Source organism: Corvus moneduloides, chromosome 5 (genome assembly GCF_009650955.1).
Source record: "Corvus moneduloides isolate bCorMon1 chromosome 5, bCorMon1.pri, whole genome shotgun sequence".
Taxonomy (NCBI): Eukaryota; Metazoa; Chordata; class Aves; order Passeriformes; family Corvidae; genus Corvus; species Corvus moneduloides.
The window spans coordinates 41547242-41566878 of NC_045480.1; the positions used below are offsets into that span (position 1 = coordinate 41547242).

At 38.3% G+C, this 19637-nt stretch overlaps 1 protein-coding gene across 2 annotated transcripts in view; it reads right to left on the minus strand.

The window, feature by feature from the left end:
- Positions 1–992: 992 nt before the first annotated feature.
- PPP3CA (protein phosphatase 3 catalytic subunit alpha) overlaps positions 993–19637 on the minus strand; it is a 173381-nt gene continuing 154736 nt past the window's right edge. The window contains exons 11-14 of one of the 2 annotated variants that reach the window (XM_032108582.1): positions 12557–12641; positions 8661–8758; positions 5963–5992; positions 993–2761 (exon numbers count right to left, since the gene is read on the minus strand). In XM_032108582.1, the coding sequence (XP_031964473.1) occupies positions 2568–2761; positions 5963–5992; positions 8661–8758; positions 12557–12641 (407 nt within the window). In that variant the 3' untranslated portion in view covers positions 993–2567. The remainder of the gene's footprint in view (positions 2762–5962; positions 5993–8660; positions 8759–12556; positions 12642–19637) is intronic. The other variant, XM_032108583.1, reaches the window with a different exon arrangement.

Below are 19637 nucleotides of genomic sequence, written 5' to 3' on the forward strand. Positions count from 1 at the left end.
TTTCTTACTGTCAGGTTGGTTGGTGGAACTGCCAGGGCCCAAGTGAAATGCAAGCAGACAGCACACGCTGCTGTATTGCCCAGCAGCGCTGCCGGGTGTGGCACAGGACGTCTACACAGGAGAGCTTACCTCAGGTGACTGGTGGTGTTCAGTGAGCACACACACTGGGCTCAGCCGGCAGCACAGTGGTCACGCAAAATGTCACCATTCCTCTCTGCACACACCGTGCCCGTTAACCAGAGGGACAAACAGCTTCACCCGCCAGATGAACACACAGACTCTATGTGTCTGTGCTGTACCTCTGCACAATCTGAAATGAAAAATTACATCTGAAATACTCCCAGATATTATGAAGCCTCTTTATTTTTGCCACCTGTCATATTTTACAAAATTAGGGAGAGCTAAAGTGGGAAAAACATATAAGAAAGCAGGCACTGAGCCTATATTTAATAATGATACCTGAAAGGAGGACTAAGGCAATACCCACATCATTGCACCACTTGGCATCATCTGTCAGTGCTTCGCAGGATGATGGACTGGGGAAGGATGCTGAGCACAGTTAGGGAGAAAGTGAGAAGGCAGAGCTTTGAAAGTTCTTCTCTGACTAAAAGAGAGAGCATTTGACATGTGAAATTGTAATCATTGTAAATTATACTCATTGACCTTTTCGAGCACTCCAGATAAGGGGAAAGCACATAGAGGGCACTTGTTTTCTTGTGCACTCTACTTGTGGGTTACATCCTACTCATTTCAGTGAAAATCCAATGTTCTAACCAGACCTTGGAGGAAGTCTGCGGACATTCAGTAGTCTAGAACAGCTGGGTAATATACAGGTTTATTTCTTAGTAAAGAACTGACCTTGAATCGTGAAACAAGTCCCTCATCTCTTACACTGGCGGTCTTCTCCTGTCCAAAGCAAAAGAGAGCAAGAAGCACACGCACGCAGTGCCTGTGTGCTTCTGCCACTGAGACAGCAAGAAAGGGAAGAATGCTTAAGTTCATGCACATTTTTATTGAGTAGTAATATAAAATGCTTCTTTCATTGTTACAAGTGCATGCTTTGATTGCCAACATTTTGAAGTCAAATTACAAAGGCAAGGCTGTAGGCTGTAGTGAATTACTTGGGCACTTATACAATTGTTAAAAAATATCAATGGACTGTTTGTTTTGTTTCCTTTTCTTTTTTAGAATGAACCAGTTGAAACCCGTAACTGATATACAAAGGGAAAAAAGTGAAAAAATTACACATTTTGTGGCACATGACAAAACAGAACAAAATGACTAAACCATTATGACATTAACAGTTATCATGCATTTAGAATTTCACATGTAACTACAAACTTATTTAAATTTCACAAGGTTTGCTAAACATGCTACCCATCTATATGTGCACTGACAAGCTTATGTTAAAAACTTTAAGAATACTCTCCCCCCTTAGATTTTTCAAAGCTTTTTTTTGATTACAAAATTTCAAAGGCATTAAGCATTTTCTTTTTAGAGAATATAAAGTACGCCAGTATACATACATTTCCAGTATAAGTCAGACCACTAAGCGCATTACAGTCCCATACAGGCCTATACAGCCATTTTTTCTTAAAAAACATGCATAGGCAGATTTTTACAGAATATAGATGCTTTTCACTGCACTTAATATGGTGTCTTGTTCACTATACTTAAAAATGCACCACTCTTAAATATTTAAATTCAGCAAGCCACAACCAAGAGTTGTTTTACCAAAAAAAACCCCAGAAAACCTCCCAAACCAAACCCCCCTAAATATAAACAGCAAAAAAAGATAAATGTTATTATTCCAGTTTTTTTTTTTTTTTAAACAAAGAAAAAGATAATTGCTGCCAAATTAGTAAGGTAAGTGTTGTATTTAAAGAAGGGCATTGAAGCACACTAAAGAAACCTGAGGTAAGCGTAATCTGTACAAAATTAAACTGTCGCTCTCGCTCGCTCGCTCTCACTCTCTCTCTCTCTCTCTCTCTTTTTTTTGGCATTTTAAACAAATTTCCAACATTCTTTTTTTTTTTTCTTTTTTTCTCTGTATTTTTAAAGAGTGCCTAATTTATTTCATAGCCATTGTCTGACAAGAGTAGCAAAACATTATCAATAAATAGTCCTTATTTAGTTTGTACATTTTGTTAAAAATGTTTCGATGTTGTAGATGTTGAGTGCTGCAACTGTAAACTTACAATAGTTAGTAAGAAATTAAACAAAGTTTTCATGTCCAGTAACATAATAAAAGGCCTTTCAGTAACATAGCTAGACGTTCCCAATGTAGCAGGAAAACCTGTTCATTCTCCTAACTTTGCAATATATACCAGCATGAGCTTTCATTTTTCTACAAGCATTTAAAGGCATATCCAAAGGAGGTGTTTCTCCCCCACCCGCCCTCCCACCAAATTAAAGTTGACGATCTCTTTGTAGATGAATTTTGTAAACTGAATCCAACACCTGGCCCCCAGAGCAAGTAAGCTATTATCAGAGGCAAGAACATCCCAGTGCTGACATGCAGCAAACCCCATTGCGCCCTGCAGCTCAACCCCCCTCCCGGACAGTGGTCACTGGATATTGCTGCTATTACTGCCGTTGCTGTCCGTGCCATTAGTCTCTGTGGAGATTGCCTTGTTGATGGAGTTAAGGTTGGCATCGGATGGCACGTCTCTGCGCGGAGGCATTCGCTCATTAATTCGATCTAAGCCTTTGGCCTCTTCGAAGCTAGTGATCTTATGCTGGGGTGAAAATCCTTTGATAGCTAAATAAAGGATTATTAAAAAATAAAATTAGCAAGATAAAATTCTCAGCAGATTTTCCCCCGATTTAGCAACAAGTGCAAGAGTCCTTCTTTGGGAAGGTGGCAGTGAGAAGATCTGACACCACCACCAACTCCTTACCATACTCAGAAAGAGCTGGGGGTTCACCACCACTGTCCCTTCCAATACAACTATTGTTTTCAATACCATCAACTTCCAGTATTTTGTTGTCCACTGGGGTTCAAGCTTAGAACGCCAAGACACTGACATGAAACTACGGTTTGCACTTAGGAACCATGCAGAGGGCACAGCCATGAGCTGGTGAGTTGCCATTTGTTGTCATAGCCTACAGCCTTAAGGACACTGTGCCCTAATGCCCATTAGCAGGCAAAACTCCCACCTGACCTTCAAAGATCATGTAAAAAGTGCTGGCTAGTTCCAGATGGTGACAACATAGTGAGGTCACTTTGTGGGATATACATTACAGCTAGGGAAGATCTGGGGTGACCCTACAACAAGTTGCCTTCTGTTCTCAACAGAGGTGAGCTGCTTGTTGATTGTTTGGGGAAATTACCCTCCCTGATACAACCCTGGACTTCTAGACAGCAGCTTGAGTCAAACAGCAGTAACACCATGAAACACAGATCAGGGATATTGTAATTTTGGCATATTTGTACAGTTTAGCTTAGGAAACGCACTGACAAAGGACCAAAGTTCCAACTGATCCTGAGGATTTTTGATCTGCTTTTTAGCAGTGACATTGGTGAGGCCACATCAACCTCAGAAGGAAGCCACAGGCTGAGGAATGTATTCGCAGACTGTGATTTTCATTTAATTTTATTCTCTCTCTAATTGAAGTGTTGACGATCTTTAGATTTAAAGCAAAAGAGAAAAAAAGCACTGCAGGCAAACAGCAGGTCACAGCTCCATAGATAATCTGTCATAGCCTTCTGTGTGTTTTTTCTCTTATCTGCACCAAATCAATGCACTGCACTTCCAGAACTGGAATTTCTGCTAAGCGTCTTTCGTAACATGCCAAAGGGCAGAAATGGTGCATTAGTACCAGGAAACTGCAAACTCCCTGGGGAGAAAACGGTAGGGGAGTTTCAGAGATCAAATTCAGTATTCCTTCTCCCCTCTTCTCTTCATGCCCAAGAACGCCTGCTCTCCATCCAATACGCAGTTCTGACTCTGGACAAGCTGGTAACTTCCATTAAAAAAAAAAAGCTAACACACCCAAAACCCCAGAAGATCCCTGGTGCCAAGCTACCACTCCTTGTATTTTGGGGGGAGCAAGAAAAGGCATTTTCATGTTGATTTTGCCAGCTTTTCCTGTGAAAATTGATAGATTCTGTTTGCCTCAGGATATAGTTCTTTAGCCAGTTTCACATGTTACATTGCAACTTTGTGAAGTGCATGGTTTTTAACATGTATTATACTTCAGCTCAGAGAAACAACAACATAATGGTGATTAGTCAAGTGAGCAGGGACGGAGCAGTGAAAACAGAACAGGTCATACAGTGAGTTTTCTTAAGGTTTGCCTTTTGGGTTGGCTTTTTTTTTTTTTTTTATTTACCTTCTACCACAAAATGAAGATGTCTAACAAGCACCTATGCCAATCCCTTAAAGCAATAATTTAATGGATGGCTGCATTGAAGCTGAAGCACTTGCCATGTCCTGGAGCTTCCCAGCAGCACAGCCCAGTTGGTGTTACTGGGCCCTGAGGGACAACTGGCCAATGGTGAAACTTCTCCTCCATCAGAAGCTTCACCTGTGTAGAACAGTAGTTGTGCCTATGGTGACAGCGTCTAACTAGCAAGGATGGCAAATCAAGAATTAACTTGAGGGGTGCATATTGCTGGCACAGGGGCACATTCAAGGGACTGTATTTCCAATAGACACATTATTGTCTGTAACACTAAGGAAGGTGCTCTACTGTAGTTGCTGGTCAGACAACGAGTATTAGCAGGTTACATTGAGAGTATACTAAAACACAACACATAGTCACAGAAAATCACAGAAAACAGCCAAACTGTCAACAAGAATGCACACTGCAGATTAGAGATTGCTGATAGGAATAGATAATTCCAACATAAATAGCAGCTTACTCACTGCTATTTAGAAAGCAGTTGTATTTTCTCTTACTTGTTTGTTCTGTAATTTTATTCACTGCTTTACAAAATTCAAAAACAAATTCAACTGGCCGAAAGGGCACATCTTACCAAAGGACAACAATCACCAGATTTTTTTTTTTTAATTAACTAAAAAAAAAAGTTCCCACTGAAAATTTGAGAGGGGCAAGAACAAAATACAACTGAAGAATTTTGTTTTAAAGGGGAATTCTGAAAATTCTTCTTCCAAAACTTTATAATGCTGAACAAATATTGTACATCTGCATTGCAACACATGTTTACTTCAATTTTAACTGTAGCGTTAAAAATTGTTAAGGGTTAAATTAGAGGTCTGTCAACAAAACACCAGTTTTCAATACTGAACGTTCAGAAATCTTCTAAGGCAGCCAGTCACTTTATATGCACCTAAAATGGTGCCTGTGTTAATGGTTGCTATAATGTAAATATCCAGTGTGTAAACTGCCACTACCAAAGGAAGCAGACATCTTGCAGACAAATGTCTCATGTTGTTTTACTTTTAAAGGGAAACAGAAACATGCTGAACTGTAACAAAAGACCAATAAAATTTTTTTACTAGTGACCTAAAAGAAAGGAAACAAATTGAGGAAAAATAAGGAAAACGGGAAAAAGAAACAAAACCAACAAAAAGAGAGAATATATAAAAAGCTACATGTTTTCCTTGACCAGAAATTGCTGAGGATAGTTTGAGCCAGCCTCCAGCACACAGCTTTTGAGCTATGTGTCACAAAGCATTTACAAGCTGCTGCCAAGTTATGTCCCATGAAATCCAAGTTCCCTGATCTCCTCCTGTGGCATTACGCAGTGCTTAGTTCAACATACAGCAATTCCAACATGTTTGTAACTTACAGAAAGAGAAGAACCTCAACAGCAGCAACAGAAAGAAAAACCAAAAAACACTTTCCCCTTTAAAGCAATTACATTTTGGTTAATACCGAGCCACAATTGTTAGCCCAACACCCACACAATCTGTACAAGCTACAGCAAAATGAATACACCCAGCAGAGCCCTTATCTGTTGTGGCACCAACAGAAAGGGGACTGGCCAATTTACCTTCATCAGCCTCAATAGCCTCAACAGTAGCTGAAGAGAAGAAAGGGGTAGCAAAACGAATGAGAAAAATGAGCAGAGGATTTCAACTCTAAGAACAAGTCAGTGAACAGCAAAGGAGCTATAACACTAATGTTACTGTAAGTGCTGGATTTTGGCAAAACAGACACACAGAGAAATGTTTACACAAAAACAGTAATTCACAGATTGAATTAAGCTGGAGTTTGTTTTAAAGCAGAAGTTTCACAAACTAAAAGTTTTTAAAGGCACATTTAAGAAGTTTTCTTTTGACTCAAAAGAACTACAAAATGTAAATGTCTTCCATATTGCACATCTGACCTGAAAAGGTCATTATATAATTCTCCCAGCTCTAAGAGCAGTTTGATTTGCCCTGTCAAAAGAGAACAAAAATGGCGTAAAGCCATCGCACAAAATTCATACAACTTACACCATCAGCTTGAAAAGTACTAGCGCCAGTACAATGCAAAGGAATTCCATATACAACTTCTCAGAATTATTTTTTTCTCTCTCCTGACTAAAAGAAACATCCCCACAGCACGGGATACTCAAAAAGCTTTGCCTCTGCTTGCAACCTTGCCCAGTCTGCTCCATCTGTAAGCTTTCTTTTTGTCAAACTAGCCTCTGAAAAGCAACATTTTTCTAATATTTTACTTAAATCAATGGATATAGACATAAGATTGACTGCTGGACCTCCAAAGTTGCAAAGCCTGGTCAGAGAGAGCAAAGCTTGTACTCAGAGATTGCTGCAATGTTATGAATACCATGTTACCACTGTTGTGAAACCATTAATTGTTCTTAAAGACATTCTTTCATTTGAATTTTACCCATCAGCTTTGGTAGGCATTTTTTTTTTACAGTTAGAGATTTAGAAGCTGATGCAAATCATTAAATGCAATCAAATATAGCAAGTATTTTAAAAGAATTTTTGATTTTCAAGAATTTCTCTGGTTTAGAGAACAGCTCAAGAAGTCAAATTTTTAGGAAATCCTTTCTTCTTTTTTGTCTTGCTTTCCCCAACATAAAACACAAACTGGTTTTTTTCCCAGTTAGAATGTTAAATATGGATTGAGATATATTCTAAAATATCTATACTATTATCTTGCTGCATGGGGATATGAGAGGATTTAACCCTCATGCACCAAGGTAAGCCTATGCCTCTCAAGCAGCAGAGCAAGAGAGATAGCAAAAAAACAAGGAACAAAACCAATGCAAACTTAAAAGAAAAGGAAACATGGTAACTACGATGAGAAATTAAAATGAATAACCAGATCCAAACCAGCACTGACACATTAGAAAAAATGACGACTAAAATGTATACTTCCACAACAGAACATAATACTCATATTTTCTGTTAATACATATGGCAATATGTGTGCTTAACAGAAACTATATGCACTTCAGAGTATTTGGTGAATGGGCCACTACGTGTTAACTAATGCAGAAGCTTGTGTATAGTAATGTTTCACTGAGCCAGAATACTGCAGTATGAGGAGATTTTCCTTTTAGTCATTCTAACAAGAACATTTGGAAATTTTCTCAAATTCATTTCTATTCATAACATTTTTCCAGGGCAACAATAACAGTTTCCTTGGACCAAATTTTTGGAGAAATGTAAAGCAAGTATGTGGAGAAAAGCCTAGGTAAAGACCCCAAACCGATTAAGAAAGGCCTCCTGTGAAATCATATTGCAGCATTTTCAAAGCAGAACGTTACTATGTCCATAACACAGAAGTCATCAACAAGAAAAAAGAGAAGGGAAAAAAAGGGGAAAAGGAGGTTTACCACTGTATACCTGAATCTTCTAGATAAAAGAGACAGTAAAGGGAAAAATACAGAGAAAGAATGCTCCAGGAAGGAAACAGGAAAACAAGAGGCTGAGACTGTTAAGGTTATAAAGCATTTCTATTTCTTACATCTACTGCCAACAGAACCTCAATAAATGAGAGACCTTTATGTGTGCCTGCAATATACTCCACAGCAGTACACACAGAAAAAAAAAGGAGAGCTTCCAGCAATAAATTAAATACTTTGCACTCCTTATTCCAAAAGGAAACAAAGGCAGCCCTACTATAGACTTCCCAATCTCCTCTAACAACAAGCACTTGGTATAAAACTGTCAATCTGTACTGTGTTTGTGTACAAGGCAAACATGGTGTTCGTAAGAGCCTCCCTTCACTTGGGTTTAAATCAGAGTGGAATTGTGCTCATGTTGTCACCTAGAATTTCTAGGAGAGAAAATCTAATTCTAGAGCCATTTTCCAATGGTGATTCTCTATGAGGAAGAGCAAATCAGATAAAATACGAGTTTGAGTGTCATTATCTAAGTCGAACCTTCAATACTTCATGTATGAAGGGCTTCTCTTAAAAAAACACCCCTATAGATGCTCCAAACAGTGGAGAGAGTGCATTTCACATACAATCCTGAGCTGCCATTCTGAACAGTTGATTTTCAGGGGCTCCCTCCTCCCCCCTTTCTCTGAAAATCGGTGGTATGTATTAAGTCTTGAGAAGTGGCATTACATGAGCTGCTCACAAATGCTCCAGCACAACAAACTTCCTGGTTTTCTTCTGTTCATTGTTTTTTTTTCTGAGACAGCTGTGGTTACTTTTCTTAGGTTCTGCAGTTGAAAACCAACTAGTTTTTTTACACAGGACAAGACACACAGGCAAACAGGCTTACCGCTTTGCAGTGTTTGTTTTCCTCCAGAGAGCACACCACTGGGCAGCATTCCTGTTGGAGTCAAACCTTTCAGTGTCAGCACACTCTCACTCTCTTCTCTGCGAAAGTTGAAAAAGAAATGAAAAATAAAACCACCAAAAGTAAGGAAATGTCTTTTTAAAAAACATGGGATGTGTTTCAGACATCTTAAGCTACACATGCCCAGCAATGATTTTGTCATCTCCCATCTCCTTCCCAAGACAGACTGAATTTGGTGATAACATCCCCTTCACTGCTGTGTACATGCTTAACCTTTGCATCACACCATATGCAGACTCTACTATCATTAACAGTATAACCTGCACCTACGGAACAATATGTCTGTTAATCCAAATCTGAGAGGGGGAGGACCAGAAGAATCAGATATTGCCAACAATGCATTCAGGCATTTTACACTGTGTGGTCCAAAATCAACTTAAACTGTTAGTTTGCTCATGTCTACACTAGCAGGCAGGTGCATTATTTATTGATGATCACCAGCCACTTAAAGAAAGGCAGCTAAATGCTCATTAAAATTAATAAGCACTTCCAGCCTTGCTAGTATTGTCCTTAATAATTTTTTATGCTGAAAATAATATGGATTCAAGAAAATTGTTTTAGGAAACTGAAATATGCTTTGCTGGTCTCCAAATACATAGAGTTTTTAAATACATGGCAAGAGGAATACAGCAGCTCTATCCAGAGAAGCCTTTAAGTAAAGCTTTCTACAAGGACTGTAATGCTGCCTGTGATGACATACTTTCTCAGCAGCAAAATTGACCCCAATTCTTTAAGAGAAACCTATTTTGAAGTGCTTTACTTTGAAGCATATAATGACATTAAGCTGGAGGAAGCAAACACAAAGACAGAATTTAGTTCCACATTCACTTGAGGATAATGTGGTTTTGTCTATAAAAACTGTCTTTCAGCAATTCTGCTACTTAAAATTTTCTTTAGACCTACATGCCCTGAATGACTCACGTATTTTAAACAACTCTTGTTTACCTACTACATGTACTCTTCAAGTTCTATTTTTAGTTTGAAAATAATTCTGCCTGCACTCACTTTTTATTATGTAATAGTCAAATTCAAATTGTGACCATTTTCCTTGCAAGTTTCCCAAGCAATTGGAACTAATACAAGAGCAAAATGTTTTCAGAATTAACACAGTATTTTTATCATCAACAGTTACACACCTAATCTTTTGCTTTCTCTCAATTATTCAGTCCATTACAGATCTTTTTTTTTTCTTTTTTTAATTAAACAGCAATGGCACTTTTAGCTTCACCCTCATGGGCTAAGTTGATCGACTGTACTTTTATTATCTCTTAACTGTATAAACACAAGAAAGATGCGTGTCACAAATATTGAGATGTTTTAGCCATCAATGTTCCTTAATTTATATTTTATGTCATTTCTTTCCATTTCAAAAAAAGGATAATAGACTGTTTAAATATTTTATTTACCTCTCTCCTGTCTAAATATACCAAAAGAAAAGTAAGACTTGAGAAACAAAGTTGAAGAGAGGCAATGACAAGGAATTGTGAAGTCTTCAATTTAGCTAAAGCAAATCTTCCTATGATGGCTATTTTCAGCAAAGCTGATTTTTAACATTTGAAACTCAATACAACACTATTTTGATATCTAATTTTTAAACTAAAATGGCTGAAATTATTTCAGCTTTACATTCAAGTTGCATCCTCAAGGAAAGGGACCACTCCAGTGTGAAGAAGAGATGATTGACTAAGTCCTTTGCAGGTGGTCAGATCAGGCGCTGATCATTCAAAAAGCTTTTCAAGAATCAGTGAAATAAACTTCATAAAACACAATGACTCAAAGAGGAACTTCAAAGGTTTCCAAAATAGGTTGGTATATAGATAGATGATAGATGATGGTGCCACTGCAGTCTTCTTAGGGTGACACACAATTACCTGATACTTGTGTCTTACATGTAGATTACACTGTCAAGACAGAAAAAATATCCAAGGCTTTTCTATAGGAATAGTGTTTGCAAGATCAACCTTGTGCAATTTTTGCTGTCTAGAAGCCTGGCACCTAGCTGAAGAGAATCAGCCTTTCTCAGAAAAGAGATCAGGTATTCCCAGGGGGGCAGTGGAGGCTGGGATGAAATGTCACTCATTTCCCTGGAAGACTGGTCATCAAAACCATGCACTGGAGGTACCTGTTTATTTGCTGAATATGCCTCTGATCACAGTGAGGATGGGCTGTATTTGCTGGTTAAAGCTAAGGGAGAACAAATCTACTCTTCATCTTCAATCTTTCCTGCAAAGTTTTCAGGACCATCAATAATTAAGAATTGTAAAAGGCTGTGCTGGTCTTGGCTGGGGTAGACTTAAGATATGAGGCTAATGCATATCATTTTCGACAGAGCACATGCAGGAATTATTCCGTATCCCTCTTCTGTATCCTTGAAACCACAGAAAAGCTTCTGCCCTACAGATCCCTTTGAAAAAGTCTGACACATAGCTGATGTCAATCATCTCCAAGTTGCAAAATCCCAAATATATCAGCTGATCATCCAATTTCAGATCCTTCTGCTTACTGAACTTCACATTTCTTTTGAATTAATCCTACATTTAAAAAGGTGGTTCACAACAAAATACAGTCCATCCAGAAGGTGTGGTTCAAGGTTATGGGAGAAAGCCAAGTTTCCCAAACTTTGTTTGCTCAACTATCATTAGAGAATAATAGTTGTGCTGTTTCATGAAGGTGGTAGCAGCCACCTCCAGGCTCTCTGCCAGACTTGGTACAGAGGAGAAGGTGGAAACACTTGATTACCCCTCTATCTTGTTTAGGGAAAAGGCATGATGCCAACCTTTTTTTTTTATAGGCACCACTTTGAAGCAGCTCGTGCATCACCATTAACTCACTTGTAACACTTTGGGAGCCCCAGGTACAAAGCTCTGCATCTCAGTTTGCTATTTAAAGCTACGCTCCTGCAATCTGCAAGGCATGGGCATGTGCCCATGAAAAGCCCCACAGAAAACCTGCCGACTGCTGACATGCTGCATTCAAAGCAAGCAAGTTGGAGAGTTTCCACTGAAATTAAACAGTATATTCTTCAACTATTTTATTTATTCTTCTTACATCAACCATGCAATCATACCAGTAAAAGTTGTAGAACTCCCGTGATTTTCCACTAAACATAATAACCATCAACTGACTACAGCAGACCAACATACAGTTTCCTCAGGAAAAAATCCCTCTGCTGAAAGGGAGGGAGAACTGTATTTTCTATATTTAGACTTAGGCAGTACAGCGTGTTTTCTCTTCTGCTCAGAGACATCAAATGGAGAGTTCTAAACACTGGGTAACAATTAGTTACTAATGTTCATGTGTTTGGGGGGGTGCAGCCCAAAGGAACGAGCTGCTGTTGCCTACACAACCATTTCCTGGATTTCTAGGTAAATGACCTTAATACTTTCATCTTTAGTCATCTTAACTCGTGGCTGTAGCAACACCTGTGGGTGACGAAGTGTGACATTTGACTTCGTTTTTCAAGAGAGGTGATGTATGACATACCCTTTCTCCACATCTAACGCTTGCCTCACAGTGGCTAGAAGTTAATTAGTACACCTGGTGAGCAAAAGTCTTTAAAAATAGTAATTGGAATTTTTTTTGCTGATGTCTTTTGTTTGTCTGTTTTATATTCAGCAAAAGGCCTGAGGAAGAAGACTATTCAGAGCCAAAATAAATAGCAGCATTGTATAAATAAAACCATCTCTAAAAGGTTGCAGTAGAACTCAGTTGGGTGGTATACTAAATAGCAAATTTGCTGTTTAACACTTGAGTACTCTAAGTAACCACTCAAAGGTACCCCCAACACTAAAAAAATCCAAACCAGCATAAAACCTTACCTTAACACTGAGAAAACTCTAGCCATTTTTCCTATTGCTCGTATCTTGTTCCTTATAACCTCCTTTCGAGCAGCAGCTGTTGCTCCTATGGAGAACACATTAAAAACAGTTACAGGGATTTGTAAACAATTCATCACTAAATACTCTCAACACTAAATATAAGAAACATCGTATTAATGCTACAGTTTGCCAAACTAAGCCACATTTGTAGTCAAAACTGAAAAGACTGTTTTTCCCACTCCTAGTTAAAAATTATTTAAAAGATAATAAAACCTAAGGGCAGAGTCCTGGAAACCATCATGAGATGGTAAGGATTGTGTTGGCTGGCAGCAATTAAGAAAGTTCCATGGAGCAACTTCCTTCTAAGTACTGCTATGGCCTGCTCAAAATTACAATTGCTTTGAAATTTGTGAACTCACACAATATTCTGCCTTAAAAAAAAAAGTATAGTGCAACAGACTACAGTTCAGCTGAGTTTGAGGTGTACTTGTTACTTGGATATAATCCAAGTCTGTACTTGCAAGAGAGAACCACCTGAATGGAAAAAGAAAGTAGTACTTATTACAAAGAATTTCTTTTAATAAGGATCCCCCACATCCCCAAGAGAATGCTCTGTTACACTCAGAAAACCAGTTTCATTTAATTATCACAATCATAACGACATACATCACGAAGATTTCTCCTAAAGGTTTTTGAAGGACAGGTAACCTTGACTTGTATGGATGCTGCCTGACAACTCCTGCCTGTTCAGACACCACTGCACATCACAATAATGCTTCCTTCTTTGTTACTCCAGAATTCAAGGGCAAAAATGAGAATTTCTGTTTTCAAATACTAGCAAATTGATCCATTTTGTAGAGCCCGTCAGGGAAGCTAAATAAGCAGAAAGGGGCAAAAATGAGGAGGACCACATTAGTGAAGAATAAGCTTTGATGAAACTGGACAAGTGGTAATGGAATCAGAACTGGCTTCAGCATGCAACAATCCAACACCTCACACCACCACACACCATCTTTCCTGCCCTGAAAAACTGTTATGACAGGAGCTCAAGGTCATGGAATTAATGAACTCAATGGACTTTTTAAGGGATAGCCCATAGACTAAGGGGAATGATAGCTGTGTGTTTATCTACCAAAAACAGGAAAGGTGATGGTGTATTGGAAAATGTGGGACCTGATATGATGTAATACCAGGATACTGTCCTGGTTTTGGGTGGAATAGAGTTAGTTTTCTCCTTAAAAGATATTCAGAATGATGGCTTTCAAATCTCCCACATATAAAGATAAAAATATAATGAAAATATATAAAACCTATAAAGATAAAACCAGATATGAACACTTGGGCATAAATGTCTAATTCTAGACAATAAGGAGTGGGAGAAACAGCTGTAACTGAATTAAATAAAATATACTTGTAACAGCTTAATTAAAAATTTAAATAAAACAGCACTGATTCAGCTGGGTACTTCAGGAATAGTAGGGGGTACCTTCCTGCCTCAGTTACTACGATCTCACAGAACTATACTCTCGAGATACACAAGACATGGTTTTCAGCCTTTCCTACTCTGAAAACACTTAAGGATGATTTGTCCTTTTTTCTTCCCCCACAAGTATCACCATCCCTATTTGTTTTATTACAGATCCACACTGTTCTGGTATATCTTATAAGGATATTCAGAAAGTTGAACAGCAACTAAGACTACAGTCTAGAAGATTTGAGAACTGAAAATGTAATTTACGACTGAGGTGAAATACAGTGTCCTACACTTAAAAAGGATGGAAAAAAAACCCCTTAATCATAAAACGCAAAAGGCTCAAAGGGAGTATTTTGGATCTCATTGATACACATAAAGGTTACTAAAAAATACAAGATTTTGGTCTCCACTGAATTTCCTAATGCAACAAATTTGTGAAAATGGCTTATGTTTAGTAAATATTACTAACAATTTTTTTTATCCTATTTGGCTTTATTAACGTGATTTGTTAAATAACACACCTGATACTCAGAATGTTTTATTGCTGTTAGTTCTCATGGAATATCACTAACCTCACAGTATTTGGATTTCTTAACTATTTATACATAAATCTCAGACTCACATTCCAAGGGTGTCTAGTTTAGTATTTAGAAATTCACTATTACTGCAAATCCTTATGAATTACTTAAGCTACACTTAAGCACACACCTATGTGAAAGTAAATAGGCCAAAACCTGAGACTGGCTACGGGCAAACATTGCAAATATTACCTGATATCCTCTTAAGATTTTACCTTTCTTTCGTACAATCATAGACTCAGGCTGGAAACCATCTCTAAAAGACCTTCCAATATTTAAACAAACCCTTTTTGCATGGAGGAATTTTTTTTTAAAGTTTAAAATTGAAGTGTAAAAATTATATGGGGGATAAAATAAAAACTTTGAAATCTTACTTCAGTAGTTTAACAAGTTCTATTGGATTTTGGAATTGTATCATCCAAACACAGACTCTGCAAGATGGATATGAAAGATTTATATGAAATGTAATTTAAATGTTCAGATTAAGAAGCACAACAAGGGAAAAAAAAAAAAAGATTATAAATGCTGACAATACTCTGAGATGTAGGATTGCACAGATACAAAACAATGCTGAGTAAAAAAGTCAACCCCAAATCTCTCACTGGTATCCTAATATGTATTATGTAGTTAAGCATTAGGAAAATTAATAAAACTTAAACCTTCCAACTTATTGAGTACCTTTCTTCTGTGCATAAATGGGATCTTCTTATGAATTCCAAAGAGAGGGAAAGAAAAAGATCAGTGATGTTTGTAGAATGAAAATAAAAAAAAACAGAGAACATTTGACAACATCAATGGAAATGTAATGTTTAAGTAAAGTCTGAAAAACAGAAAAGAAACAAATTAAGCAGAGAACATCCGAAAGGAAAGGAACAGATTGAAAATGATAGGAAAAAGAAACGAAGAAAGAAAGCTTTTCAGCTTAAAGCCTTGTTAGTAGGTTTTGCAGGAAATCGACATGCAGGCAGCAGTGGTGTTACCACCTCTCAAACCCAGACTCTCCTACATTATTGCTGCTGCTTTGATAAGGCTTAACCACTTCTCAAAAACAGCCCCACCATGGCCATATGAGGTGTGCCTGAATGATGATGCCTCTTTTGTTAAAAGGATCAAACCAATTCCTTCAGTTTATTTACACCTGGTATCTCACAGAGGCACTTACTATCACAGCTGTCCGCTGCTCCTACCAGCATCTGTGCTACTCACTGCATGCCTGCGTTTGTCCAAATGGTCCAGCACCTTTCAGTGAGCAAATTCATATGCCACCACTGTACAAGGTCCTGCATTTTAAAACCAACTGTTTGAGGGCAAGACAAGTGCAGCACTTGGTGCCCAGGCACAACTGCACCACGACACATGTTCTGGGGACACTGGGCATCTAGGCTGGTTCAGAGGCAGAGCACACCAATGTGCAGTAATACAGCTCACAGGAGAAATGCTTTTGGCATGGAAACAACCACATCTGGCCAAATCACAGAGTGAATAAATAAATACAAAGATTACATTAAAATGCCACTCTGTCACCAACTCACAGAAATTAAGTATGCACTGCAGCCCAGCCTTGCTGGTTTGGAGGAAGAACAAATACAAACCACTGGGAAAACCCCTCTATTTCTCTCCCAGCTAAAAATCAACTCATTGGCAAGCTAAGACTCTCATCAGGCAATATCATGAACACCAGTATCAAGGCATTGGTAAGTAACAGACCAAAGGACAAGGCCCTTGCTTTTGCTCTATCAGTCTCTGTTAGTTGTTGCTGAGCTGGCCCCAGGCACAGTTTACTGTACTGAAGTGATGTGGCAAATGTCATATACTACTGTTCACAGCACAACCAGGTTATGATTGGCAGGAGATGCCTGACTTGGGCATTCTCTTTAGGCTGGAACTACAGCACTGTATTGGGAAGCTGTTTTCTGACAGCGGCTTTTCTGTGGGAAGGCCGAGAGCCACAATGTTGAAGGCAGTACAAAAAAAGAATGTAGGTAATTTAGGAGTGTCTTCATGCCAAATCATGATAAGGATACATACAAAGCAAGCAGTGCATTTGTGTCAAATTGTTTATTGCATTATTGTACCCTTTTAATTAGCAGTTTAGTTTATTTAATCAAATGCATAAGGCCAGAAATGTTGCTAATTAAAACAAAACAGAACTCTGACTATATGCTGGCTAGGTAGAGGTATTTGCAGCTCCTGTTGCTAAGTGATATGTTTGATGCACAAACATACAGCACACGAACTAACATTTGCCCAAGACATTTTTTTCTGGATCAGATTATATTGCAACCACCACAGCAAACAGGAAAGAGAAAGTACAGCAAGAGAAAACTATCAGAGATAAGGAAACTTGACCTATCATGTTCTCTCATTTTTAAAGCGAGTGAAACCAAAAGGCCAATACAGGCCAGCAGGGACATATGGGATAAAAGGCATTATGATATTTAGGCTTTTTTCACAGTAGGCTTACATACAAACTGCCTACAACTAATTGATCAGATCCCCATGACGTGTTTCCTTAGGGGAAAGAAAAAAGGTGGGGGACAGGGAAGAAAAAAAGGAATACATGCTGTTGCGCATCCTGCTCATGGCTAGATGCAACATACATGACTCAGAACTAAAAATAATAATAAAAAAAGAAAGGGCTCACAAGAACACCATGCAGTGAAGTCAGGCAATACTAATGGGGCTTTGTTTTGAAGGAAAGAGTGAGAGGGGAAGACAGAGGGCAAGAAAGTGTAAAAAAAGGGAACAAATGAATGATCAGTGCAAACCATAGTGATGGACCATTCTCACTACATGTGGGAACCCAGGTCAGGGCATGTTCAAACTGCAAGGAGAGAAAGGAAATCAGCAACAAGCCCTGCAAACCACTGATGATCTAAAAATAGCAATGACTTTTAAGAATCATTCCATAAAACAAAATGCATCTGCTGTTGCAGATATCAGGCATTTCCTTCTATGGGAAATACTGCTTAAAAAAATGTCAGCAGGTAAACAGGACTAGTCCTTCAAGGAAGCTGGAGAGAAATGACTGAAGAACAACAGTGGAAATATTGAGCCACTGCAAGACTGTCAGTACACAGTCCTTACAGAAACAGTTTTGAGCTGGTAATCATTCTGGTCTGTTTCACTGAGAACACAAATGAAATACATCTCGTACTTCTCTCCCCCAAAAGGCAAGGCTATCAGGAAAAAAAAAAAAGAAAAAAGAGAAGGAACTCAACATCTCTGAGAGAAAGAGGATTTTTGTTTGCTGTATAGATAATAAATCAGAACCCACTAAGGAATCATCACAGATATCAGCTTCTATTTAAATTTAAATCAACCTCAAATTTACTTTAATGTCTGAATCCTTCAGTCTCTTCCATGTGCATGATTCCCATGAGCCTAACATGTCCAGTGGGCTGCAGGTAAAAGTGTGAGGCCACAGCAAGCTGCAGCACCAGTGTCACAGAGCCCATTTTACAGATGTAAGGGGCTTATCTGGGAAAGCAGACATGAACATATGCCAGCTATAATTTTTAGCTACACATGCTAAAGACAGCTACATTTCTAGTATCTTCCTTACCATAATGTTTTACACAGAGAAATCATTCATACAGAAAAAACTGAAAGCAGATTTAGATAACAGTATTAGTGTTACAGTAGCAGGAATGGCTTAGCTGTTCCTCATCTGAAACTTTACTGCTGTTAGACATCGTTATGCAGTACACACACATGCGAGCCCAGAGGATTTCAGCCCGTCTCCCTGCTCAGACACCTGCAATGCTGCAAGCCTGGAGGAGTGCCATGGCAAAACTCCCAGGGAGGGGGGAGGTGGGATGGGGGTTCACTCTCCTCTCAGAAAAAACACAGTAGATGCAGCAACCTTCTACAGCTGGAGAGGCCTGCTGTTCCCCAAGACCCCTAACACCTCTGTATTTCTGATTCTGCTTTTGAAAATGTGCTCCTGAACTGTCACTTAGGATTGGGAATGATGACACTCCAAAATTTTAGAAAAAGACTACGGGCATTGGCCTGTCTATGCCCAATGGAAGCTTACAGTACAACTTTAAAAGGACGTATTAGGCCAAGGCTGAATTAATTTAAAAATCTTTCCCATAAAGTCTTTGCTTTGGCATTGCATTCAGTGGGATTTCAGCCTGTGCTTAAGTGCTTTCTTGAGCCAAGGATTTTAAGCACATGGTTTGTTGCTACTGTATTTAACTTGACACAGTTTTTACTCATCATATGCCTCCATACAATTTCACATGCTACTTTAATTACACAGTAGTGACTTATTTAAATTTAATGAGAAAAAAAATGGGCACAATATTCAAACAGGTGTTTCCTTCTCTTCACTGATTACTGGTTTCAATAATTCAGTCTTTGTCCCACATCCTGTAAGATAATTGCTCATGTCCACACTCTATGGCCGATGCAGAACAGGGAATTCCATCTGGTTTTTCAGAATAAAATCAAAGTACTATCATCCATACCAGTCTTCTCCATCACAAAGGAAACATTTTGCAAAACCTGTGATCTAGCTTCCTGTTCCAAAGAATAAAAATAAGTACTTTGAAAGAGAAGCTTAATTATTAATTACAACTTCATTAAATATTTGTCTTACTTGAAAGTTCTTCGTTCTCCTTGTTCATTCTGCCTAAAAACATCTAGAGAATATTCAGTAGTGCTAGAGTTTTCCAGGTTCTTCTTTTTTAAAATTAGTTTTAGTATTTCTGTTCTTTTCATAGACTATTTTTATTAGATAGATTATTTATTATTACTTTTCATAGTTTTTTTTTAAACACTGAAAGCATTCACAGTAAGAATGACAGGGACGCATGGGATTTTTTTAGCTTTTCTCAGTTGAGAAGGGACATTTTAGAGAGCTGCTATTTACTCTTGCACAGCCTAACAGAAAATTATGTCTAAAAAAGTAAATTGACCTCTAAGAATCTACAAGTTGTGAGATACAAAGTATCATTTACAGTCAAACCAACAGGTATAAGGCAACTAATCATCATATAAACTTCAACCCAAAGGGTAACAG